The sequence below is a fragment of the Euprymna scolopes genome, chromosome 4 (genome assembly GCF_053919585.1).
Source record: "Euprymna scolopes isolate OS-2025 chromosome 4, ASM5391958v1, whole genome shotgun sequence".
NCBI classification, from domain to species: Eukaryota; Metazoa; Mollusca; class Cephalopoda; order Sepiida; family Sepiolidae; genus Euprymna; species Euprymna scolopes.
In genome coordinates this window covers 81,434,189-81,462,014 of record NC_136485.1, presented here as the reverse complement: position 1 = coordinate 81,462,014, position 27,826 = coordinate 81,434,189, and the positions used below count along the sequence as shown (strand labels likewise).

The following is a 27,826-nucleotide window of genomic DNA, read 5'->3' as shown; positions in this document are numbered from 1 at the left end:
GCACTTAACTTTGGCTGTAAGCTAGTTTCTGCATATGTTGTTTGTTTCCCCACAAGATGTTGGAATGTTTGAATGAATGTTTCTCCACAAGAATGTTAGAGTGTCCAAATGAATAACAATTGTCTGATTCCCCGCATTACTTTTCTGGACGTCCCTGGTTGAATGCCAAGGGTTTGATCTGCTATGGGTTCAGTTTCGCTTTTATAATGAAAAGCCAAAAAACATGTGGAGTAAAAAATATTGTGAAAATAGCATGCAAAAGTCGCCCAAATTAAAGATACAGTGACCTCGTTTCGTAAATCGTAGATATTATAATCTATGTAGCATATAAAATGTTCTAAGAAAGAGTTACCGTCACGAGCGCCCCACCCCCACTCCAAAAGCCTTTGCCGGATATATACAAAAAATGTACACACACACACACACACACACACACACACACACACACACACATAGTAACACACATTTTGCCTTTTATATATAGAGATTATTCGAGGACTAGGGAATGGTGCTAAAAATGCAAACTCTGGTTAAGAAAGTATAAGGGGAGGGGGCAAGCTGTTCCCGATCTAGAATGTGGTTACGCCTTTACACGTCATTGTAATGGATTATTAGGAAGACAATTCGTTGAAACACTTGTTTTAGTACCATCACAGGAGTTGCCAGAATATTGTTGCATTTTTCGGATGACAAATATCGAAAAATTGGCTAAAAGAATTAATTCCTTCACCCTCAACTGGGCAGTTTTCTACAGGGAGGGATCGATATTTTGCAAGCCATTTTTGCAAGTCATCGTGTCGGCTAGATTTACTTTGCCTAATTTTAATGTTCCGACCTTCCGGTCACATCGTGGAACTGGGTAAGACGTCAGGTTTTCTTTCACTTTCTTTTCTGCCTCTATGTCATGGGTTCGAGCCTGCCTGCCTACTACCAGTTTTTTTGCTCAACACACACCTTCAAACACCCGGGCAACGCTGGGCACCCAGGCTAGTCTATAATATAAATCTCACCTGCCTATTTCAATGTATGTATGTATGTATGTTTATATGTTTATATGTCTTGCAAAAAACTTTCAACAGAGGAAACAGATCCTAACAAGATTGGTATTATTTTGAAGCTCGACGTCTCGGACGACAAATATCGAAAAATTGGCCAGAAACATTAATTCCTTCAACCTAAACTGGCCAGTGTTGTACAAGGAGGGGTAGATTTTTTTGCAAGTCATTTTTGCAAGTCATCGTATCGGTTGGATTGCCTTTACTTAATTCCAACGTTACGAATTCCGGTCGCGTCATAAACTATTCTTTCACTTTCTTTTCCGCCTTTGCGTCATGGGTTCGAGCCTGCCTGCCTACTACTATTTTTATTTACCACCTCTCTGCATATGGGCTACCAACCGCTGTTTTGATTCCATCTCCCCCTCCCTGCTACTACCACTTTTTTAACACCTCTCTCCACCCGGGGTTCCTTACTACACCACCTACACACACCCGAGCAATGCCGAGTACCCCCCTACTACCCTTTTTTTAACACTCCTCTCCACCCGGACTTCCTACAGTTATTTTAAACCCCCCCCCCACACACACACATACACACATACACATCTCCACACCCGGGCACCGCCAGGAACTCCCGCTAGTTGCCCCGCTAGTATATAAATAAGAAATTTAAAAAATTTATATTACTATGGTTGGTGTAATTCTACATCATAAATTCTTGAACTGTTGATCAGTATTAATGTTATTAGAAAAAAAAAATCATGATAAAAATATTGCTTGTTCTTTTTCTGTTTTTACAGTTAGATAATGTTATTTTATATATATATTTCTTTTTTTTTCTTTTTTTTTTTTCAGAGCGTTCAAGTTCCTGAGAGAATGTTCAAGTAGTCGATTCATTGCTGTTACGGGATTTTTTGTTTCTATTCCTACTTTTCTTGTTGGTAAGATCATTTGATTAATATCTTATTTACACACACACACACACACACACACACACACACACACACACACACACACACACACACACACACACATACATACACACACACACACACACACACACGTGTATGTATGTATGTATGTATGTATGTATGTATGTATGTATGTATGTGTTTGCGTATGCATTCTAAGTGAAGTGGATAAATATCCAAGAGACTTTAAATAATTAAAAAAAAAACAAATAAGTAAATATATTATGGAAATCTTAAACGTTTTATATAATACTTTCGATGTAATTACATTTGTTTTGTTTTTCCGCATAATTTTATCTTCAAAAAGATAAATTATGCGAAAAAACAAAACAAATGATTTGCATGCTTATTTCCACAATTATATAGATATATAATTATACATACATGCATACATAGACACTTATATATTTACTTTTATGCATGTAGTAATTATTAATCAATAATTAATAATTAATATTTAAAATAAAATAAAAAAAAGTAAATACGTCCTAAAATGTGGAATAATTCCTTTCTTATAATATAAACGCTCTGGGGGCGAATAAAAAGAAAGAAATTAATCGCTAATAAAAATTTTTTTTTTAAATTCAATAATCTTTTATATATATATATATATATATATATATATATATATATATATATATATATATATATATATATATATATAAGATTGTTATTTTGGACCATCTTTCAATTACGTGATTTCCTTGGATTTTACTTGTGCAAATGGAAACTCAATTGACTTTCTTGGAGTTATATTTTTGGATTATACCGTCTTTGGATTATTTACCTTTCACCAGACTATCCATTCACGTGTAATCACCTTTTTCTTCACCATATACCCTCTACTCCACTTTTTGTTATCAAGTAAGATCTTTGACTTACTTGTTGTTTCATCAAATACTTTTGTATGCAAAATCCGATCCCGCATTTTTCTAATTCCTACCCTCTGATGAGAAGGAAAGTATTTGTTCGAAACTCCGGAGATTAAGGACTATCCACTTATCAAGTGTTTCCTTTTCAGATTAAATATGTTTTTAACTCTTTTTCAAAGTGTTTTTTAACATGTTTTATTAACTGTTTGCTCATATATATATATATATATATATATATATATATATATATATAATCCGATGTCCAATGACAATTTACCAAAAACTAGTAATTCCGCGTATGTTTTCAAATGTCCTTTGGGAGAATGGATCTCCAAAAACAATTCGCATATCAGCATGACTAGGACTAGTATTTCCCGCCGGCTTGCATGTCACCTGTTTTCCCCAACAGCTTTATCTATCAACAGCTAGTAGCACACAACGCTCCCAAAAGCGAATTCAAAAATATATCAATCCGGCGGAAGGAGGGGGAGAGGGAACACTTAAATGCTTTTAAATGATTTTTATCGACTTTCTCAATAACTTCACTAAACGCAATTTTTTTTTTTAATTCATCACACGCCTGAAAACGACACATATTAGTTGAAAACGTTTGCGGTTATGGCAAATTTCTTTTTTCCCTCAAACAGAACGTTCGAACCCTGATCTGGCAAATGAAAAGACGGATCGTAAGAGAAACAAACAGGAATTAACACAGGCACACACACATGCATACAAACACACACACACACACACACACACACACACACACACACATATATATATATATATATATATATATATATATATATATATATATATATATATATATTTACAAGGGAGTTAGTACTTAGTTTTAGGTACAGATAGAGAGTAAGGGAACTTGTTGACAATGGTTTAAATTGACGAATATTTATCGTGAATGTTTTAAAGGGAGGAAACGATACGAGGGGCGTGCAATAAGTAATGCCCCTGACCCACTTCCCATAGGAGTAGAGTAACGAAACTTGGCACAGTTATTAGTCTTTCTCTACAAAGGAACCACCGAGAGTTATGCATTTCTCCCAACACACACATGCATACAAGCACACACACACACACACACACACACACACACATATATATATATATATATATATATATATATATATATATATATATATATATATATATATATATATATATATATACAGAAATGACAAAAGTAAATGGACACTCCAGAAAAACCAATTCATACGTGTTTAAAGTTTCAAAAATTGATTTGTCATTTTCTTCTGTGTTTATCTTACAATAGAAGATCCTCACTGGATTTCACTCTCCACTCTGTTCGACTGAACTTTAATTTATGGTGCCTCCCACAAAACATTCACAATAAAACGTGTCTAGCTACAATCGCTGCCAGTAATTTTCCTTTCTCTCTTTTGCTACCTAAAGCTAAACAAAACTTCCATGGGCCAAGGTTTCTTTCCTAGAACTGGCCGTCTATGTAACACAATTCTGGAGTTGCTTCCTAGCTGACTAGAACATTTCCTTTTCAAATCCAATGTGAACAAATTCTTGTTGATCTGCCCTTTTAAATAATCAAATTCTACTCAAGCATCACCATTATAATTAATCATTACGGTGTTGTCTCACCTGACAATCATTTCACCTTTATCCTCGAGTGGCCTTTAGGTCTTGATAAATGTGACATTCTGGTAAAAGAACAACAAAAAAACATCTTAAGGTGCTCCCATCAAACGTGGATCCATCCTCAACAGTGAGTTTTTTTTTACTGTTGGGCTAAGGTATCATTCCATTCAGTCCTAAGAGGTCCACCTTCCCAGGTTTACCTTTTCTCATAGAAGGGATTAGTTTATTGTTAATCGTCTGAGGCACCCATTTTGAGGAATTTGGACGGGGTTACTCAGGCATTTTCTGTAGGCCAGAATCCGCTTATTGGAGTTTGCTGGCGTTTCAAAAACCACACCTGGCTTTGTTTTGTTTTGGGTTTTGTTTTTTTTATTCAATTTTCACCCCAAACAAGGTACAGTGCCACTTTGAAATAGGGGGCTACTATCAGGGACATAAGTTGCAGGGGTATTATAAAGGGAGATGAGTAGCAAGATGTCTGTTCACATTACACTTGAACTTCTGCATGTCAGTACAGTCGGGAAAGCAGAATTCCAGAAGGGAGTTCCAAGGTCTAGCAGTTCTGGGGAAGAAACTATTGGTGTAGACGGCTTTCTTAAACCTAGGAATCTCCACTGTGAATGGGTGGGATATAGCCGCTTTTCGGGTTTGCGGGGGTATTCATGTCGAGGAGGTACGAGTGCTTGTAGCTCGTCAGAGCATTCACCATTAAAGTACTTGTAGAACAGGCAGAGGGATGCAACATTTCGTCAATAAGACAGAGGCTGAAGCCTAGATGACAGTTCAGAATCAGGTTGACGACTCTCTTTTGAACCCTGTCCAGGAGTGAGAGACAAGTAGCTGATGGACCAGCCTAAATGTGACAACAATACTCCATACATGGGCGAATGGTAGCCTTATAGAGGTACAAGATACTTTCAGGCGTTTGTGTCAAGCCTCTTAGAGGAACGAAGTAAATATAATACATGGTCAAAGAATTAGTGATGATGAAGTCCGACTGTCCTTAGATCTTCTTGTAACGTATCCAACAACTTTGTTTCGGCAATTCCCTCTGACTTTTCCTTGGCTTCTTCATGCTGAAGTTTATTTTTGCAATGGTATCATCAATCGTATGTATTACACGTCCATAAAAGTGCACACGATTGTCTCGCATTTCCTCTGAAATAAGAATAACTTTGGTTAAGTCTGGTTAGACCAGGAATTTGATGCAACGTCTGTGTCTCTATGGCCAATAGTTTACTTTTCTGTTTCCTTCAGCAATGTCTAGCACCCGAAGACATACAAAGCAGCATTAGAAGTTTGAAACATCGATATTTTATAATAGACAATTTTGTTCTGTTTCAAATATCAATACATATGCATATGTATTGATATTTGAAACACAAAAATCTCAACTGTCTTTGTAATAATTTGTATATATATATATATATATTTATATATATATATATATATATATATATGTGTGTGTGTGTGTGTGTGTGCGTATATATATATATATATATATATATATATTAAATGAAATATGAAGACTAAAAGTTATATATAACTTTATTATATCAACAATAAGGAAAAGTTAAAGGAGAAAATCAGGAAAAAAAGAAACCTCTTTAGGCGATGGCATTTCGAAGCTAAATGCTTCTCATTAGAAGATAAGAAGGGCCAGAATTATACAAAGTGCAAATAGAGATAAAAACTTCTATTTATGAAAAGAAAGCGTTAAAACTTTTCAGAGAAGAAATACTCTAGGTTAATCATAAAATTGACTTAATCAATAAAATCGCCACAAACCTCGGGATTCTACTTCTCACTGTTAACGGACTCAGTATTTATTTAATTTTTTTCGTGGAAATTGCTCCAGACAAAGCGTGAAGTCATTGATGTAAGGATCTAAAACGTACAAAAAATTATCATTGCAAAGACAGGAGATGCTTATTGGTAAGAGCACAGCAATCAGTTGGAAGAGAGTTAAACAAGTCTACAGTTCTTGGGGAGAAGCTACTGGAATAAGAAGTTGTATTATATAATACTAGCAAGCCGCCTGCCGTTGCCCGGTCATAAAATAGGCATTGATATTATATTTTAATTCATATAGAAACTGAGACATGTACATGCAGCGTATTGTTTTTTCTAAATTATTCGTTTCTGGTAAGTAAAAAAAAAATACTCGAGCTGAGATCGAAACCAAAATCTAAAGACAGTGAGTCAAATACGATAACCATAAGCCAGCTTGACACGATATGAAGTTTAAGCAAAGATATTTTTCATAACAAGTTTCCAGTAATAAAAAATACATTCATAGAATAGATGACTTGAGATAATAAAATTGCAAAAGCAAAATCGACTAAAAAAGGGTTTTGGATTTGATTAATTAAAATGATAATGATAATTAATTTTGCGTCTTTTTTCCAAAAACGTACGGAGGCCTGTAAGCAACATTATCTTCAGATACATAAGTATCAACAGAAAACATTGAAATTAAGTTTCTCATCTGTGTAGTTCGTTAATAAGAATCTTTGTTTTACAAAAGGTAAGTCTTATATTGTTTTTATCCATTTTTTATTGTAAATTTTATTTATTCATAAATTTCTGCATAAAGTCTTATAAGTTTATCATTTAATGTATAAATTTTGATTTCTTTGTGGCCTTTTTTCTTGTATCTTCAAATCATTAACACAGACTAGTTGTTTTTCGTAATATATGAGAAATTACGTACATAATAAATACATACATATTCAATTATTAATTTTTCTAAATCAATATAATCTAAATTTAAATATGAAAATCCGATAGCAAAAATTGTAGCAATAATGCTCTTCCATAGAAATTGATCCAGCCTATAGTAAACACACGAAATAATGACGTTGCAGTTAATATGTACTAAACGGTTTGGAGATGCCTACTCACTAGAAAAACGTTTTTTTATGACTTTAGCAAATTACTACCAAATTACTAACCCCTCGAAAGTAACTGTGCTACAAATTGGTTCAACGGTTACTGCTTTAGAAGTAGAGAAGTTGATAAATTGGAAGCGTGTAAATTGGCAACTTTCTTCATCTGTCCAACATATGGCACCACCAAAGTCCCAATCTTAATCAACGACTTTGTTTTCTTTCCAATACGAAGAAACTTCAATGTATTGATCTCTCCCCTTCTCTCTTCCCCTTCTTTCTCTCTTTCCCTCTCCCTCTCTCTCTGTGCCTTACTCTGGATTAATTTCTTTCCTTCCAAGGTGTTATATCAACTTAACATAAAATTACTTTTGGCATCGGGTTTCAATGATTCTAAGGAATAACGGAAATCTCTTCTCGGATGGATAGGGTTCTCTGCAGACGGCAGTACCAGTTAATTTGCAATTTCATTAGTTAGCTAACCCCCTCCATCCCCTCCATCATCCCTTGGCTCAGCTATCCATCAACTTCAATGTTTGGCTGGTTTTTCATTGGCTTTTATTCATAAAATGTACTTTCATCATAGTTCTTCTTAAAGAGATAATCCTTGACATTAAATGTCTGCAATGTGTTCATATCTATAGCTTATGTATGCTAGCACAAAGGCCACCTTAAGAGCGGCTTTTAAAGAAGAATTTCAGCGTTTTAATTATATACTATGCTTGAATGTTATTGCTTCTGCATTACAAAGGGTCAGATTTTCTTTTTACTTTTGAGGTTACTTTTGAGGTTACTCAATGATAAAAGTTAATGAGGTTGAAATGAATGCTAATCAAAAATATGAGGAGCACTATGGAAGTACTAACATTAATGAGATGCATTTGATTACTGGATAGCAAGAATTTGTTGATATAAGATTTGAAGACCACCGAGTTGTATCAACAGGGAAGCAACTCATCAACAATGTGTTCCACAGTTTGGAAGCCCATGCAAAGAAGCTTTTATGGAAGTGATCTCAAATCTCTAAGTGCCCGCCTAACTCAAAGGAACCATTGTGATCGAACCTTCTTTTAAAAAATTCAATTTGTGCAGCCATTTTTTTTTTTTTTTAAATTTTTTTTTTACATAGGCATCACCACATTATCAAGGCCAAGAGGCCACTCAAGGATAAGGGTTAAAGAGTGTACAGTAGAAATTGAACAATATAGTAATTATTAGTAAGGAAAATTTGGTAAATTTGATAACTTATATGGAACGGCTCATCAAGAACTTATTTACGTTAGACTTGAACACAACCATACTGTAGTCAGCCGGAAAGCAGGAAAACAGAAGACAATTCCACAGGCGTGCAGTTCTAAGAAAGAAGCTTTGTTCATGGAATCTACGTTTAGGTTTAGGCACAGATAAAGAGTGAGGGGAATTATTGATAGTATTTTCAGCTAGACGAGTGTTTCTTGTGAAAGTTTGGCGAGGGGGGACCATAGATTGAAGCTCAGTCGAACACTTTCCATGAAAATAACGATACATCAGAGACAAACTCGCAACATCTCTTCTGTGAGATAGAGAGTGCAAGGAAGAGAAAAGGACATCTCCTACGAGGCTACGAAGTCTATTTTGAACTCTATCAAGGCAGGCCAAGTCCTTTCTAGCAGTTCCTGCCCAGATGTGGCAACAGTGTTCCATCCTTGGACGTACCTGGCTCTTATATAGATAGAGAATAGCATCAGCAGTGAGATATATACCGGATCGATAGAAAGATCCCACCATTTTTCCAGCGGCCTTGGCAACAGATTTGATGTACGTGTTCCATTTAAGATCAGGAGTAATGGTCAAGCCAAGAAGCTTGTCAAAACTTGAGGCCTCCTGAAGACGAGAGCCATTCATTTCAATTGATGCCAGATGTGGATCAGAATGTTGATGATGTAAAGAGAGAAGCTTGGTTTTAGATGCATTAAAAGTAACCAGCCACTCCTTACCCCATTGTACTACGTGCTCAAGATCAGAGGAGAGAGAATTGGAGAGAACTTGGTCGTTTACTGTCTTAGATGTGCTACCATAAATGGTAGTGTCGTCAGCATAGATGTCTACAAATGATGTAAGGATGTGATTTGGAAGATCATTAATATAGATCAGGAAAAGAGTTGGGCCCAGGATGGATCCCTGAGGGACACCGGCATTAATATTGTGAGCTTCTGATTTTTGCCCCTCAACTACTACTCTTATGAACCTATCAGAAAGAAATGATTTAATAATTGAGAAGACATTTCCAGCAATACCATAGCTAGAGATCTTATGAAGTAAACCTTTATGCCATATCCTATCAAAGGCCTTAGATATGTCAAGAGCAATTGCCCTAGAAAGGTTGCCTCCGTCGAGAGATTTGCTAATCCTATGAGATATAACTGTAAGCACATCTGCTGTAGATCTAGCAGAACGGAAACCATATTGAGTGTCACTAAGAAGGTTATTTTTGTTGAGATGGTCGATTACTTCTGTATTTAACGCAGACTCCAGCAACTTGCTCATGACGCACAGGAGACTTATTGGCCTGTACTGAGAGGGGGATGAGCGATCACCTGAATTCTTAAATACAGGGCATACTGATGAAATTTTCCAGGGAGATGAGAAACTATTCTCCTTAAGACAACGTTTAAACAGTTTTGTAAGTATGGGCGCTAGTTCAGGTTGAAGTTTTTTGAGAACTATAATTGGAATACCGTCAGGGCCAGTTGCTTTACTGGAATCAAGGTTTTTGATTAGCTTGGCAACATCACGTACAGATATACATATATCACATAGCGTGTTTTCTGATACAGGAGGAAATATAGGGGGTTGACGGCCTTGATCGCAAAAGGTAGAATAAGCTGCAAAGTTCTTGACAAAGAGTTTGGCTTTGTCTGATGCTGACGAGATTACCTCAGGTCCATTGATAATAGTTGGGATGGAGCACACGCTTCTGTTCAGGATTCTGTTTGCTATTTGCCAAAACTGGTGGGAACCAAGCCACTGCTCAGCTACTTTGGACTTGACGGATTGAGCATACAACTCTCTTGCATTCTTTATTACTTTCTTACAATGGTTGCTGGCAGGCTTTAGTTTCCATACATCTATTACGTTGGAAACAGTGGAAAAAGTGATTTCTGTGCACAATGGCAGCAGCACATTCTGGAGAGAACCATGGCTGGCTGTTAGGTTTTTGCTGAAACTTTTTCGAGGGTATGAAACGGTCAATACCTACAATTAACTATTCTGTCAGGTCTAATACTATAGAGGACACATCCTTTTTAAACATGAAATGCAGAGGTAGATCAGATATAAATGTACCGAAGCTATCCCAGTCAGCCTTAGTGTATCGATATACTGTACGATGGAGAGGTACGTCTGGGGACTTATTACATTTCATTTTTATCTTAATTGATACAACAGAGTGGTCGGAAGATCCAAGAGGCGACAGAACAGAAACTGAACATAGTTCAGGGCAAGTTGTGAGAAAAAGTTCTAGTAGACTCGCATACTGGCCGTCATTGTCGGGCACACGGGTGGGTTCCTGAACAATCTGAGTGAGGTCATAAGCAATGGAGAAATCATGACAGAACCTCCCCTCATCATCGGTCTTGTTTGAGTGGGTCAATCACTCAACGTTGTGAACATTGAAGTCTCCACATACGTGAATGTTAGCTGAAGGATAAGCAGATAGGACTTAGTCAATTTTCTCAGATATGCTTTTAAAGATAGTAACTCCGCTATTGTGGGGGCGATAGAGAGTAAATATAAATGCCGTAGTGTGAGCTAAAGCAACCCGGAAGCACATATAGGGTAAGTTAGGATCTTCAATGGAGATGTCCATACCACATGGAAAGCTATCTTTAATATAGGCACATATTCCATGCCCATGGCGATCTTGGGGGTCAGATTTAGAAATTAAGTTAGAGTATCCTTTAATTGCGAACTCTTCTAGGGAAATAGCCTGTCCAATGCCAGTTTCACTTAAAAATAAAAGGTCTGGTTTAGTCTCCTGTAATTGGGTTTCAACCTCTGGAAGGTTAGAACGTAGACCCCTGATGTTGGAGAAGGAGACATGGTAGTAGGTGTCTACGTTGGAAGTTGGAGAACCGGGTTTAATCGTGTATTTTTTCTTGAAACTTGTCATGATGAATTTTTGGAATTTGTGGACTAGGTCGTCAGATTTACTTAGAGCAGGACAGAGAGGGGAAACTAAGAGAGAAAAAGAAACAAAGAATTTTTTTTTTATTTGTAGCTAATGATAAGGTAAAGCCGTAAGAATTACCCACTAGTATGGCATCTAGAGGCCCCACCAGAAGCTACTGCATGGTCCAGAATCCATTCACCAAATGGCAATACAGCAGCCCCAGTACTTTGCACTTGCTGATCCTTAGTGGTTAATCCAAGGTTCGGGTCCCTGACTATCAGGCGGATAATGTCAGCCCAGACAAAACGTTTACCTCCAGCACCCTTACTAGTGACATGGCTACAAGGATAGACATAGAAACAGAAAATTTCCGCCATCTCTGCCAACTGTTTGCGCAAAAACTGCCAACCTAGAAAACAGCTTTTTCTTCTCCCTTTGTCAGAAAAATCACTCATTAAAAAATGAGGACTTAGGAACAAATAAAAAGAAGCGAGAGTAACAGGAGCTGCCAATAACGCATCCACAATGCGTTTCTACTCTCCATTAAAAAAAAAAAAAAATTATTAAGTATTCTACTTAATAAAAGTCCAACAGACGTGTTAAAGGGAAAGTATGGTGATAGATTCCCCTCTCACGAACTAAGAATGAGTACAATTTCGTAATCTATTTTTGCAATCAACTCGGTAGATAAATAAACATTTATGGACGAGAAAAAAAGCTAGTATTTAATAAAACAGAAATACATAAATTAAAGAAGTAATCAACCATCTCAACAAAAATAACCTTCTTAGTGACACTCAATATGGTTTCCGTTCTGCTAGATCTACAGCAGATGTGCTTACAGTTATATCTCATAAGATTAGCAAATCCTCGACGGAGGCAACCTTTCTAGGGCAATTGCTCTTGACATATCTAAGGCCTTTGATAGGATATGGCATAAAGGTTTACTTCATAAGATCTCTAGCTATGGTATTGCTGGAAATGTCTTCTCAATTATTAAATCATTTCTTTCTGATAGGTTCATAAGAGTAATAGTTGAGGGGCAAAATTCAGAAGCTCACAGTATTAATGCCGGTGTCCCTCAGGGATCCATCCTGGGCCCAACTCTTTTCCTGATCTATATTAATGATCTTCCAAATCACATCCTTACATCATTTGTAGACATCTATGCTGACGACACTACCATTTATGGTAGCACATCTAAGACAGTAAACGACCAAGTTCTCTCCAATTCTCTCTCCTCTGATCTTGAGCACGTAGTACAATGGGGTAAGGAGTGGCTGGTTACTTTTAATGCATCTAAAACCAAGCTTCTCTCTTTACATCATCAACATTCTGATCCACATCTGGCATCAATTGAAATGAATGGCTCTCGTCTTCAGGAGGCCTCAAGTTTTGACAAGCTTCTTGGCTTGACCATTACTCCTGATCTTAAATGGAACACGTACATCAAATCTGTTGCCAAGGCCGCTGGAAAAATGGTGGGATCTTTCTATCGATCCGGTAGATATCTCACTGCTGATGCTATTCTCTATCTATATAAGAGCCAGGTACGTCCAAGGATGGAACACTGTTGCCACATCTGGGCAGGAACTGCTAGAAAGGACTTGGCCTGCCTTGATAGAGTTCAAAATAGACTTCGTAGCCTCGTAGGAGATGTCCTTTTCTCTTCCTTGCACTCTCTATCTCACAGAAGAGATGTTGCGAGTTTGTCTCTGATGTATCGTTATTTTCATGGAAAGTGTTCGACTGAGCTTCAATCTATGGTCCCCCCTCGCCAAACTTTCACAAGAAACACTCGCCTAGCTGAAAATACTATCAATAATTCCCCCCACTCTTTATCTTTGCCTAAACCTAAACGTAGATTCCATGAACAAAGCTTCTTTCTTAGAACTGCACGCCTGTGGAATTGTCTTCCGTTTTCCTGCTTTCCGGCTGACTACAATATGGTTGTGTTCAAGTCTAACGTAAATAAATTCTTGATGAACCGTTCCATATAAGTTATCAAATTTACCAAATTTTCCTTACTAATGATTACTATATTGTCCAATTTCTACTGTACACTCTTTAACCCTTATCCTTGAGTGGCCTCTTGGCCTTGATAATGTGGTGATGCCTATGTAAAAAAAAAAAAAAAAAAAGTTAACAGCGTTCAAAAGATATTTTTTAAATTAACCGTCAAAAGAAAAGCGTGATTTTATTCTGAACTTTAGCTAGTCACGTTTAGGAAACTTACGATATAAAAGAAAGACGGATGGGAGGGGGGGGGTTCTTCTGAAAGTTAGTTTGTGACATTATAAGTAATTGCGAGATAAGATGGAAGCCGGAAATTAAGGGTGTGGACTGAAAAGGATAATATAATGGATTGAGTATACAATATTTAAGATCAACTCGGTAGATAAATAAACATTTATGGACGAGAAAAAAAAGCTAGCATTTAATAAAACAGAAATACATAAATTAAATACTGAAACAAAATGGAGTTATTAATATTTGAATCTAAAAATAAAAAGTATGATTAAAATTGAAATCACTTATCTCAACAAAAACACGCCGTCTCCAAAATGCAAACTGTAGTAAAGAATTTAAGTTAACAGCGTTCAAAAGATATTTTTTAAATTAACCGTTAAAAGAAAAGCATGATTTTATTCTGAACTTTAGCTAGTCACGTTTAAGAAACTTACGATATAAAAGAAAAGCGGATGGGGGGAGGTTCTTCTGAAAGTTAGTTGGTGACGTTATAAGTAATTGCGAGATAAGATGGAAGCCGGAAATTAAGGGTGTGGACTGGAAAGGATAATATAATGGATTGAGTATACAATATTTAAGATCAACTCGGTAGATAAATAAACATTTATGGACGAGAAAAAAAGCTAGCATTTAATAAAACAGAAATACATAAATTAAATACTGAAATAAAATGGAGTTATTAATATTTGAATCTAAAAATAAAAAGTATGATTAAAATTGAAATCACTTATCTCAACAAAAACACGCCCGTCTCCAAAATGCAAACTATTTGCAGACTGTTGTCAAGATAACACCAATAATTCTAAGAAGAATCACAAAAAAGTTCATACTTGCTTTACCACCTTTCGACCAACTCATCCTCTGGCCTTCTCCAGGTGATTAACTGTGATGAGATAGGAATGCTGACTTTTGTAGCTTATCCCCAGTAATTACTGCCTTCCATGGTTGTTGCATCACCACATTTTGGCCAACTAATCATCTAGCCTGCTTAGGTAGGATTAAAACCACTAGATTCAGACACAGGGGATAGAGGTGTTGAGTTTCTACAGTTCTAGGTGATTATTGTCGGAAGATAAGCGGTTTCAATCTTATCCAAAGCAGGCCAGAGGATTAGTTGGCCAAAACGTGGTGAGACAACAACCATGGAAGACAGTAATTACTGAGGATAAGCTACAAGACTCAGCATTTCTATTCCATCGAGGTTAATCACCTGAAGAAGGCCAGAGGATGAGTTGGCCGAAATGTAGCAAAACAACAACTATGAGGATAACAGTCCACAAAAAAAGAATGAATGCACAAATTATGAAGCCTCGTCTCAAGGGATTCCAAAAATAGAAAAACAACAAAAAAATTACATCCAACTTTGATGAAATTTATATCACATGCATAAAAATCTTTGAAAAAGATAATGAAAATATTCCCGAATTTCTACATTACCCTCTGTTGAATCCTTACATGACCCATGTGAGCAGAAATCCTTAAAATTTCAAATGTCTAAACCCTGTGTATCGCTTTATTGCACGTCAATATTTTTTTTAATTTTGAAATTACTATGAAACGCAAAGAAGTGAAATTTGGTACACGGGAAGATCATAACAAGGTGTCTTATTTCCCTGAATAATAAATAAAGCGGTACACAGGGTTTATATTTGATTTTAGTCAAATTCAAAGCATAACTTTATAATCGTTCATAATGAGCTAACAATAACCTGTAGAAATTGCTCTCCATCGATGATTCCCTATGCAAACGATATTATCATCAGTGCATTCAATGTGATAGCTTTTGTCATTCTAATAGACCACAGAGTGAATATCTAGGAGACAGAGAAACAGAGCTCATACACAGAACTGGCCAGAGAGCTCAAAGGGATATGGAAGCTGAAGAAAGTCAAGATTCAAGATAACACCAATAATAATAGGAGTACGAGAAAAAATCCTGGAAAACTCTGAAAAAAGAATGTGAGAGATTGCAATCAAAGAGATGGCTGAGAATATATCATGGATAACAATAATTAAAACGGCTGAAATATTAAGGAAATCCCTTGAATGTGAAGACTAATGCATTTGAGCTACAAGCGTAAACCGGACATATAGAAATTTTTAAAGGAGTAAAATACATGGAATCAATAAAACTGAAACCAGTATAATTGTAAGTAACCTCCCCACCCCACCCCACCCACCCAAAAAAAAGCAAAAAAGAAAAATCAACTGGCACCACACCAAATAGTCGAGGAGAGTCAAGGAGGATGGAAAGACCGACGAGAGAAAACACTAACCAGACCTCCACTGGAGGAGTGCAAAGAGAATTGGGACCTTGTAGAATCTTATTACCACCCAAATTCTAGTGAAAACCAATGATTGCTGTCAACGAGAAATCATTGGTAAACGAATGTTGCAATAAGGAAAATTAATTTGCAATGGTTCTTGAAAGAAATGGAGAGCACTGAAAATCTGGGAAGATTTGTCACTCAGACTCCAGAGAACACCAGAGGTTGTTCTCAAAGAGAAATCTTTGATCGCCTGTGTGAAAATTCCTTATGAGCTAATAATAATAATGAAACGTATGACACTAATTCAGAAATTTTTTTTAAATTTCAACGTCTTTATTCTAATATTCGATAAGTGAGGGTGAAACACGGTGGTGGTAATAAAAAAAGAAGTAGTATGGTGTTATGAGCACAGTGAAAAAGGACATAATAATGTCAGTTATTTCTGTTAGTAATATATAGCCACAAAGATGTATGTTTCCCTATTAAATCTACCTCTGTGTATAGGCAAGCACAGCAGTATTGATGCCTGCAAAATACAACAGGTAATAATTTTAACATAATAAAATTAATAAATAAGAACGCAAGTCATTCCTGAAATTACATACCTCCTCTTAATAATGTAAGGCTAGACCACAGTCTTATTTGAGCTTTTTTCTCTTCTCCATATTGTATGAAATATTTTCGAAGTTAGGCCATGGAAACATTGATTACTCAATACTTATCTGATCAGGTTGAAATTTTGTGTGGCAGTTAATTCTAGTGATGTGATTAGAACATTTTCAGAGCCGGTGCTTAGGTGAAAAAAATGGCAAAAATATATTAATGGTTGAGCACAGGCTCTGGAAAGGACACTTTTAAAACAGGGGTAAAAGGGGCAGGTGCTTGCACCACCACCCTCTGCACGTCTCTGGTTTATTCATTATCAATGAACATCAATCAATCTTATATAAATAGATATTTTTCCGTCTGTCTGTTCATGTCACATTTGTTTTAAATGTAATAAAAACATTGTGAACTATATCTATTTCGAAATATCAGAAATCTTAACCACTTTTAGAAATGGGGAATATTGCATTAATAAACAAGTATTAAATTCCCACCAAATAAAGTAAATGCTTTGATTGGAAATCAGAATCAAAATCTTGAGATGTTCAGTCCAACCCATTTGAACTTTCTTATAAATAGAGCTTAAAACATTACGCTACTGTAATAATTACAAGTTTGGCTACACTATTATACTTGCCTACTTCCCGGCCGATTACAATATGGTAGCCTTCAAGTTTAATGTAAACAAGTTCTTGTTGAGCTGTCCCCTTAAATAATCGAAATTCTACCCATTAACAATTACTACACTACCATCTTACGTTCAGTAACCCTTATCCTCGAGTGGCCTTTGGGTCTTCATAAGTGGTGAATCCTTTGTAAAAAAATGATAGCTTAGGCATGATGCCATATTTAATTTACTAGAATTAGTCAGCTTAATGGAATCGGAAGTTGTAATTCTTAATATTTCGACTGTGGCTGAACTTTTTAAGCTCAAGCTAAAAGTCAATGTATGTAGATCATATTAGGCGTGGGACTTCATTGGCTACAATATGGGCCAAATGACAAGTCTTTATGCTGAAGCCAATTAAAGTTATCATCAAACGTGTGACTTTCACCTTTTTTTTAATTTTGATCTTGACCTTTGACCTAGATGTCCCAATATTAAATCAGTTCTAAGTAAGACCATGACTGATACTTTGACTAAGGTTGATGAGGATTAGTCAAGCGATGTGGATGCGAGGCTGTATGTAAACAAACTAACACAATGACAAACCTGACGGAAAACATAACCTCCTTGGTGGAGATAATTTGTTTTTTAGAATAATGATTTTGAATTGAAAGCCATGTTTAATTCCATAAAAGTTTTTGATGGGTAGCTATTCTATATAAGTCCAGGAGATGAAGAGTTTCCGGTGGTTAGCTGTTCTGTATAAATCTCAGACTTTAAAATTTTGCAGGCAAAAAACAAATATCTTTCTTGTGTTAACACAAAAACATTATGTGCTAGAATGCTAACAAATTCAATATTTTTATGGAGCAATTCTGGTTTCTGATTGGTTGCCAGCAGAACGTGGTCCCATTTGATTGGTCATTTGCTCTCGCCAGTGTCTATAAGTAGAATCTCCCAACTTTCGTTAATCATATCCTCACACTTATAAAAATCTTGCAACAAATTACATAAATTTTTCTTGAGAAATACGATACACTTTCAGTTAAAGACAGACACTATTATATTATGCTCATATTAAATTATATAAAAACCTTCTGCTGAAAATACATTAAATCATATCATTGATGGAATTATGCTGTTTGATTCAGCTCACCTAAGTGATTTACGTTGACACACAAACAATAAATACAACTTTTGATTTGATGGTAAAAAAACGCAATAAACGGTAAATGCTTTCTATTACTTAAAGTAGATTTACCAACAGGAAACATTGTTTCCTTGTCTTCGTAATTTTATTAGATGATTGGAGACTGGCATTGATGAATCAGAGTAGTTTGAAGTAAACAGGACACTTCAGTAATTCAGACTTCTTATCATTAATGAATTTATTGATTTTCTATGCTTTGCTGACAAGACTTCTTTCCCACATCCATTCTTAATAATGGTAAACTTGAAGAATACTATTTCCCTTGACACTTTACAGAAAGGAGCTATTTTTTAGAACCCTTCTTTGTAATAGATGCCTCTAAGTGTACGAGTGTCGTTCCAAAAATAAAGCCTCCTTTTTTAACTCAGAATATTGAAGTGCTATGAAGACGGGAGTGGTACCATTAAAACGAGCGACGTTTTGTGATCCAGAATTTATTTTTATACATAACTCGCACCATTCTCAGTGAACTTTTGCTAGGAATTCAATATCTGCTTCAGATGCACGTCCATGACAGGTTTTTTTTTCTTTGAGTCTCACACAATCAATATCTGCAACAAAGAAATGAAACATTAGCATTATTCAGTTATCATAACAATACAATTTGCAATCCTCTCTGATCCATTCGGGTGGAATAAAACACATTACTTTTGGAACGTCCCTTGTAGATGAGTCTATCCATCTCTATGGAATGGGGGTCTCTTTATTTATCACACTTAAGTTTTAAATAACGTTTTTGTTGGTCCATCATGCGTAAGTTTGAGATAGCATTTTTCCGCACTCTAGTATGCTTATGTATGAAATAGAATTTTTGTCAGACTGGATAGAGAAATGATATTAAAATGATATGAGTGATGGTAAGGTTTAGATTTGATGACCTCAGAGGAAGATGAAATCTTGACAGCATAGGGAGGTATGCGCAGAACAGGGGACTTTGTTGGTTTTGTCATATGTGAAGAATGGAGGCAATTGCTAAGGTAGATGTAGAACAATCGTAGTAGTTGGGAAGACCAAGGAATCATGGAAGAAAGTGATAAGGACAAATTTGAGAGAAAGAGGGAATATGAAGGCCTAGCCAGAGATAGGTTTGTTTGGTTAATTTATAAAAACTACACAACGTATGTCAACATGTAAAATAGTGTTAAAACGATTATTATTATTATTATTTTTATTAGTATTATTAGTATTATTATTATTATCTATAAATACAGGTCGTTTAATTGTTATGTACTTCCATTCTTGTCATAAATAATTATACCAAGAATTCTTCATAAGTTTTGCTTTCAGTTTCGATTATAGCTGATGGCACTTAAGTCATCTACTTTCTTTATAAATAATTTTATCAAGAATTCTTCATAAGTTTTGGTTTCGGTTTCGATTATGACTGATGGCACTCCCGTAAAGTAATCTATTTTTATTTTTATAAAATTTTTTTATCAAGAATTCTTCATAAGTTGTGGTTTCGGTTTAGATAATGGCTGAGGTAACTCAAGTTATATATATATATATATATATATATATATATATATATATATATATATATATATATATATATATATATATTCATCAATTTTTATTTCTGTTTCGATTCAAGCTAATGCATCCAAGTCATATGGATACATTTTTTTTTTATATTTTGAAATCGCAACTTTATAATATATAAAAATCGATTGAACATTAACTCTATAATAATATATACGAAATCTGCAAGAATTAAAATATCATATTTAAGCGCACTTTACGACCGGGCTTTGCCTTGCGTTCATGTTAGCTTAGGTAAATACTTTTGCAGTTTTAACAAAAAAGTTACAATAATATCAGAGCGTCTTCATTTACACTGAACACCTACAGAATGCCAACATCAATATATTACATATGAATGTGTCCCTGTGTAATTTCCTCACGTCCCGCTAGTTATTATTATTATTATTATTATTATTATTATTATTATTATTATTATTATTATTATTATTGTTGTTGTTGTTGTTGTTGTTGTTGTTGTTGTTGTTGTTGTTGTTGTTGTTGTTGTTGTTGTTGTTGTTGTTGTTGTTGTTGTTGTTGTTGTTGTTGTTGTTGTTGTTGTTGTTGTTGTTGTTGTTGTTGTTGTTGTTGTTGTTGTTGTTGTTGTTGTTGTTGTTGTTGTTGTTGTTGTTGTTGTTGTTGTTGTTGTTGTTGTTGTTGTTGTTGTTGTTGTTGTTGTTGTTGTTGTTGTTGTTGTTGTTGTTGTTGTTGTTGTTGTTGTTGTTGTTGTTGTTGTTGTTGTTGTTGTTGTTGTTGTTGTTGTTGTTGTTTCCTATTCTTATTCTTTCATAGTAGTCTCAATCTTTGGATGTTTTAGTTGGATGTTTTCTTGAACATCAGATCAATTCATTTGACTTTAGACATTGAATCTGTACCGTAACAACTTCGCCGTTCATGACAAGCAAAATTGGAAAAGAAATTGTCTCGTCAATCTGATTAAGCCATTTATGGTAGCTGTTTGTTATGGTCTCAAGTGTACCAATCACAATAGACTTCTTTACGTTTCCATAGTCTAACTAATTCCTATTTCAGATCTTGATATTTATTTACTTATTCATCTTCTTTCTTTTGCATTGCGGTAACAAAAGGGCAGGCTATGTCAATGATTAAGTAAGTTCTCTTGTTTTTGTTTACAAAAATTATATTTGGCTTGGAATGTTCAAGAATCTTATCAGTTTGTATGCGGATATCCCAAAGAAGTTTGACATTGTCATTTTCCAGTACCATTTCTGGTTTATGCTCATACCACTTCTCATTGTGGTCTAATTCATAGAGTTTGCAAATATTCCAGTGTAGAACCTGAGTGACTTTGTTGTGTCTTCATTTTTAATATTGATGTTGAGCCAACATATGGCGTTCTGATATAATATGTGCTAAATTTCTTTTCTGTCATTACACAATCTGCAAATTAATGATTCTTCAGTTCTGTCGATGTAGTGTTTGATGAACCTAGTGTGCGTGGCTTGTTTCTGGGTTGCCATTAAAGTAGATTCTTTAAGATCATCCACGACCAACCACTTGCAGCTGCCATCATCTCTAACTCTAGTATTCTTAAAGAATACACTGCATAGTTTCTTTCCAAATAATTTTTCCCCTCTCTTTTTCAACCTCTGACTCGTTTTCACCTTAGGTCTTAATATCCTTTGCCTTTTTACTTCATAAAGAAGAGTTTCATTACTTTCAGAAATATATTTAGTGAGATTTCCTTCCTCTGTCTTTACCAAGTAAGCCTCGATTATTATTATTATTATTATTATTATTATTATTATTATATCACTACACCCCCAAAGAAAAGAAAGTAATCCCTGGGAGGATGGTACCATGACCATAAAATAGATACTACACTGTCCTTCCTTCTAAAAGTAAAATGAGGTGATGCCTATTATAACCATAGAATAGATACTACACTACCCCCCTCCAAGACATAATGCATGGGAGGACGTTATCATGATGAACAGATGCTGCCTCAATTAAAAACCATAATTTAGTCAATTATATATACAAGCAATAATTGCATACTTTTGCTAATATATATACTGTAAGTGCTGAATTTGCTGAGTCGATTATGACAATCTCTTGGTGAAATATACTACCTCTTCTTCCCCTAAGGAGAAGATAATGCCTGGATGGATGGTTTACTGACAACAGAACAGATACTCTACTACTTTTTAAAAACGGGAATAATGCTTGAGGGGGTAGTTTCAAGAAACAAAATAGCTACTACACTGCCCCCTCTTCCAAAAAATCGTGGAGAATGGTCTCATGACAACAGAAAATATATTACTCCACCCTCCTCTTAATCAAAAGTTTACAGATCATGCTGAAATGATAACGTTATTATTTAGAAACCTATGAGAATGGGGAGGGAGGGGATTTGTTAACTATTCTGTACTTTCAGCGCACAATTTAATAAGCTACCGTAAAAATTGAATTTAACTAGAAAATCCTATCGAAAAAATGGCATGGTTTGTAAAGTACAGACGTACTTAAAGATAATGCAATAGTACAACTTAAAGTCCAACATAAACAAATTCCTGATAAACCACCTCCTTAAGTAAGACACTTTATCAAATCTCCATTACTAACGATTACTACGATATTCTCCCATGATAATATGATGATTACTATACACGCAATAACCCTTATCCCCTAATGGTTTCTGGGCCTTGATAAGTGGTGACTACTATGTAAAAATAAAAAATATTTAAAGAAGAAATAATATGACTTTTGGCTTTAGTCACACACACAAAAATAGAAGGTAATCCCTGAAAAGATAGTACCATAACCATAGAACAGATACTATATCTACTTCCCTTCTCCTTGGTGGGGTTAGCATAAATCCCCAATGCATTATTGTTATAGGCTCGGCAAATTCAACACTTATGTTATATATATTAGCAAAAGTATGCGATTATTGCTAGTATATATAATTCATTTTACGGCATAATCACATTGACACGCTAGTTCTTGTCAGATTACAGAAGTTAAGCAACGTTGAGCCTGGTCAATACTAAAATGGGTGACCATTTGGAAATTCCAGGTGCTGTATGTGCTCTCCGCTTATTTCGGCATTGTTTCCACCCAGTCTTGGGCCTCTCCTTGGCACTGGACCCAAACAGTGCCGATTCAGGAGAGGTGCAGTCGAGGATTGCACAACCCTTGCCTCACAATTACTTGAACAGCTACCCTTACAGGGGGTATCCTTTGTCTTTTGAGATTGAATGGAAGCATCGATATAATTGACTAAATTATGGGGTTTTAATTGGGGCAGATACTAGAATAGACGACGACGACGACGACGACGACGATGATGATGATGATGATGGTGACGGTGATGATGGTGATGATGACGACGACGACGATGATGATGACGATGACGACGACGACGACGACGACGACGATGATGATGATGATGATGATGATGATGATGATGATGATGATGATGATGGAATTTGCTTTTTTTTATCGCTAAATCTGAAGAATGCAAGTTTTTTGTTTATTGTTGGTGTTATTCTTCAAGTATCTAATTGTTTCTTCCTTTTCTCTCTTTTCTTTTGTTGCAGTGGTTGTTATGTATGTGCTGATGAAGTTCAAATCGTCTCCAGCACTGGTTTCTACTGTGGTTTTGGGTCTGGGAATTCTCTTCTGTGTACTGAGTGTTATGCAGAACACTTACCATTGGCGGTTAGAAAAGAGCCGTGCGGATGAAGGACTACCGGTCTTTGAACGTCCAAAGAACACTATTGAGATTTCAAATCCAAGAAATGAACTATCTACTTTAGTTTAACCAAATCAACAGACAATGTTTGCATAGAGAAGCTATTGCAATGTGCATTCAAAATGCTGAAAGAAATCTGGAAAAGTGAACTTTTAAATTCAAGTAAACGATGGAACCAAAAATGGAATTTATGGGAAAATGAAATATAGTTTTGTAGCAAGAGTTTGATTCTTGAATAATTCAATCATATTCTCTCTGTTTATAATCTAGTGAATTTGTGTGTTTGAAACGAAAAAAAAAAAATGATAATAATAACAGCAATGTGCCGTTTTCATTATTAATGTTAATACTATTATCAATATTATAATTACTATCATCATTGTTAGTATTTATCACCCAAAATTAAAAAGGTTTCATCAGCAATTACTTTTAATTATTATTTATCTTCAAAGTTTAGTGAACCTTAAATTTTTTTTCTAAATTGACAGATCCATTTCTTTACACACCATTTCAATTGCTTTAACGTTGTATACAGCATGATGCAGAAGCTGGTATACCAAGGATGCATGTATGTTATAAAAGAAGTAATAAAAAGGGTTTTCTATTACAATAGAAACAGAAAAGGCATGTTTTATGAATGTTATAAAACAGAAAAGGCATGTTTTATGAATGTTAATAAAAGTGAAAACACGTATGTATCAGGTCGCCGCAAAAGTTTTGCCGAATTAAAATTTGATCTTGAAAATGGAAACCCGCATGTTAAAACCTTTATTAATAATAATTATCACCTTTCCTCTCTATTTTCCATCTGTCAACGAGCTAATAAATATCTCTCTTGTAAATTTCTTTAGGTTTTAATGGAAATATGAATCTTACTCTTGTTCAATTTCCTCTCATTATGTAAACCTAAGGGCATCTAAATTATTTTATTATCCTCCAAATAATTAATAGTCCAAAGGAGATAGTTCTGGAGAGTATGCAGGATGGGGCAAGATTTCCCAACCAAATTCTCCTAGGAGGTTTTTGATCAGTAGTGTTGTCAGAAAGATCATTATCATAATGGAAGATGACTCTCTTTCTGTTGATTAAAGGTCATTTTCACGTCAGCATGGGTGATCATATTGCAGAAAAATATGAATGATACTTTAATAATCTGAAATTTAATCTGTGATATGTTTACGTAATAGTAATATGCATCAAATAAATCACCATGGTTTAAAATGTCCCTTCGACAAACCGGCAAAACTTTTGCACCGACTTGATATTATTCACTGCATTTATTTTAAAAAAAAAACGAATGTTGCATGAACATGTAATAAGAATCGCTTGGTTACTCGAAGTATTTGCCATAAATTGCTAATTTAAATAATAGAATAAAAGGAAATGGTTAAAAATGCATGCATTTTAATCAAAAGGAAATAACTAAAAATACATGGAATTTTATTTTAAGATACATTGCTAAATTCACTGATGTGACACTATTGTATACCTACTTTTGCACCCCTATATCTATTGTTGCTGTGCTTCAAAAATGGTGAAGAACACGTATGTATACTAAATATAATAGTATGGTGAACGAGAAAAGTGAGAGTTGTGGGGGATGGAGAGTGCACTTGATTTGATGAAAATCGATCTCGCAATTTGAGATGGTTGATATAACAGTTTTGGACACCCATGCATCTTCAACTGCAATGCCCATTTCAGGATTTTCACCTTTTCACTCAATCTAGTCGTCTCATATCTTATGGGACCTGGCTTGTCTATTTAGCAATCATACCACTAGTTATCACTATGATTATTGTTAGAATTATTTCAAATTACTAAATTTCAATTTTATAACTATATCTTATCTAATTATTTGATTAAATTTGAATAGTTTATAATTATATTTTATATAATTATCAAAATATTTGTATTATGATTATTCTACAATGAATTGTTATTGTTACATTTCTAAGACAAATCTTATGATGTGGTGAGGCAAAGAAAACATGTTTCTGCTAACAAAATCATAATTTAACAATTATCATTACGATTAGTTTAACTATTACTTGTCATTCTTCAATTATTATTAAATATTACTATTATCATTAATCTTATACTATGAATATTATTCTGCATTCTACATTATTTAATACAATTTTCATTAATAGTATAATATTTGTATTTCTAAAACACAAAAATTGTAAATTGATGTTTTTCATTTCTCCTAAACTATGATTCGCTCGATAAAAATGTTTCGAAGATCATTTTCCATTTTGAACCTTTTGAAAAAAAAAATGTAAAGCTTGAGTTTTACTTGAAAAGGAAATGAAATTGAGTTCATCTGAAAACTAAAGACAGCAACACATTTTTTCCAGTACAGCCTTTCTAATCGTGAAACCAGTTGGACATGTTGCATTTTGGAGAGTTTTCGATATTTTTCCTCACCTTCGACTGTATATTTCATCAAGGGTGCATGTATATTATAAAAGAAGTAATAAAAAGAGTTTTCTATTTCAATAGAAACAGAAAAAGCATGTTTTATGTATGTTATATCTATATTAATAAAATTGTGTGACCACTTCAAGTGTGCCGATGTGTGGATGTATTTGTTGTATCAAGTTAACATTGATAATTACACACTGAATTTTTAATTACTATCAGAGCGAATATTTATTTGAAATCAAAAATGCACTAGCATAAAAATAAAGCGTTTTTTTTTTAATCCAATAAAAAAATTAATTATGAAATTATAAATCTGACAGTGTTTGTTTGTTTATATTTTTGTTTGGCTGAGGTATGGTTTTTTTTCCATCCTAGGAGGTTCAACCTTCCAAGCCTTACCTTCTCTCTAAAACTATTTATCAGTTATCAGAATCAGGTAAGATTACTTCTTTAGCAGAACAGGTGAAACTAAAAGAATTGTCTTAATTTCCCAATGTTCTGCAATTTCTTGCAGTTCCAAAATTTCTTGCAGTTCTAAAATTTCTTGCTGTTCTGAAATTTTTTGCTGTTCCGAAATTTCTTGCAGTTTTGAAATTTCTTGCTGTCCTGAAATTTCTTGCTGTTCCTAAATTTATTGCTGTTCTGTAATTTCTTGCTTTCCAAATTTCTTGCTGTTTCGAAATTTCTTGCTGTCCTGAAATTTCTTGCTGTCCTGAAATATCTTGCTGTTCCTAAATTTCTTGCTGTTTCGAAATTTCTTGCTGTTCAGAAATTTCTTGCTATTAAGAAATTTCTTGCTGTTTCGAAATTTCTTGTTGTTCTGAAATTTCTTGCTATTAAGAAATTTCTTGCTGTTTCGAAATTTCTTTTTGTTCTGAAATTTCTTGCTATTAAGAAATTTCTTGCTGTTCTGAAATTTCTTGCTATTCAGAAATTTCTTGCTGTCCTAAAATTTCTTGCTGTTCTGAAATTTCTTAATGTTCTGACATTTCTTAATGTTCTGACATTTCTTAATGTTCTGAAATTTCTTGTTGTTCTAAAATTTCTTGCTGTTCTGAAATTTCTTAATGTGCTGAAATTTCTTAATGTTCTGAAATGTCTTAATGTTCTGAAATTTCTTGCTCTCCTAAAATTTCTTGCTGTTCTGAAATTTCTTGTTGTTTTGAAATTTCTTGTTGTTCTGAAATTTCTTGTTGTTCTGAAATTTCTTGTTGTTCTGAAATTTCTTAATGTTCTGAAATTTCTTGCTGTTCTGAAATTTCTTGTTGTTCTGAAATTTCTTGCTCTTCTGAAATTTCTTAATGTTCTGAAATTTCTTGTTGTTTTGAAATTTCTTAATGTTCTAAAATATTTTGTTTCCAAGTGTATCGCCATATTTTCTTGTATAAAATACAATTTCTTTTTATTTATTAGCTTATTAATGTATTATATTAAGTGATTATTGTTATTTTAGTATTTGTTACAAAATTTGAGTTGAAGGAATCAGTAAAACTGAGATATTTAGATTGTGATATACGAGACTCACTTCAGAGAATGATACTGAAAATATATCAGATTTATTTTAAAAAAGAGATAAGTTCAAACAAAACAAAAAGTTCTCCTTTTAACTACCCAACATCTATAATTTTCTCTATATCTATTAATATATTTTATCAATATTTTATTTCTTTAATATTGTGAACAATTAAATATTTTATTGTACTGCATTT

General features: G+C 34.5%; 1 protein-coding gene across 2 annotated transcripts in view; it reads left to right on the top strand.

Annotated features, from left to right (window-relative positions):
- Positions 1-26,436, top strand: part of LOC145268547 (uncharacterized) — a 997,234-nt gene extending 970,798 nt beyond the window's left edge. For both annotated transcript variants that reach the window (XM_080124031.1, XM_080124030.1), the window contains one exon: positions 23,536-26,436. In XM_080124031.1, the coding sequence (XP_079980157.1) occupies positions 23,536-23,759 (224 nt within the window). In that variant the 3' untranslated portion in view covers positions 23,760-26,436. The remainder of the gene's footprint in view (positions 1-23,535) is intronic.
- The last annotated feature ends 1,390 nt before the right edge of the window (positions 26,437-27,826 follow it).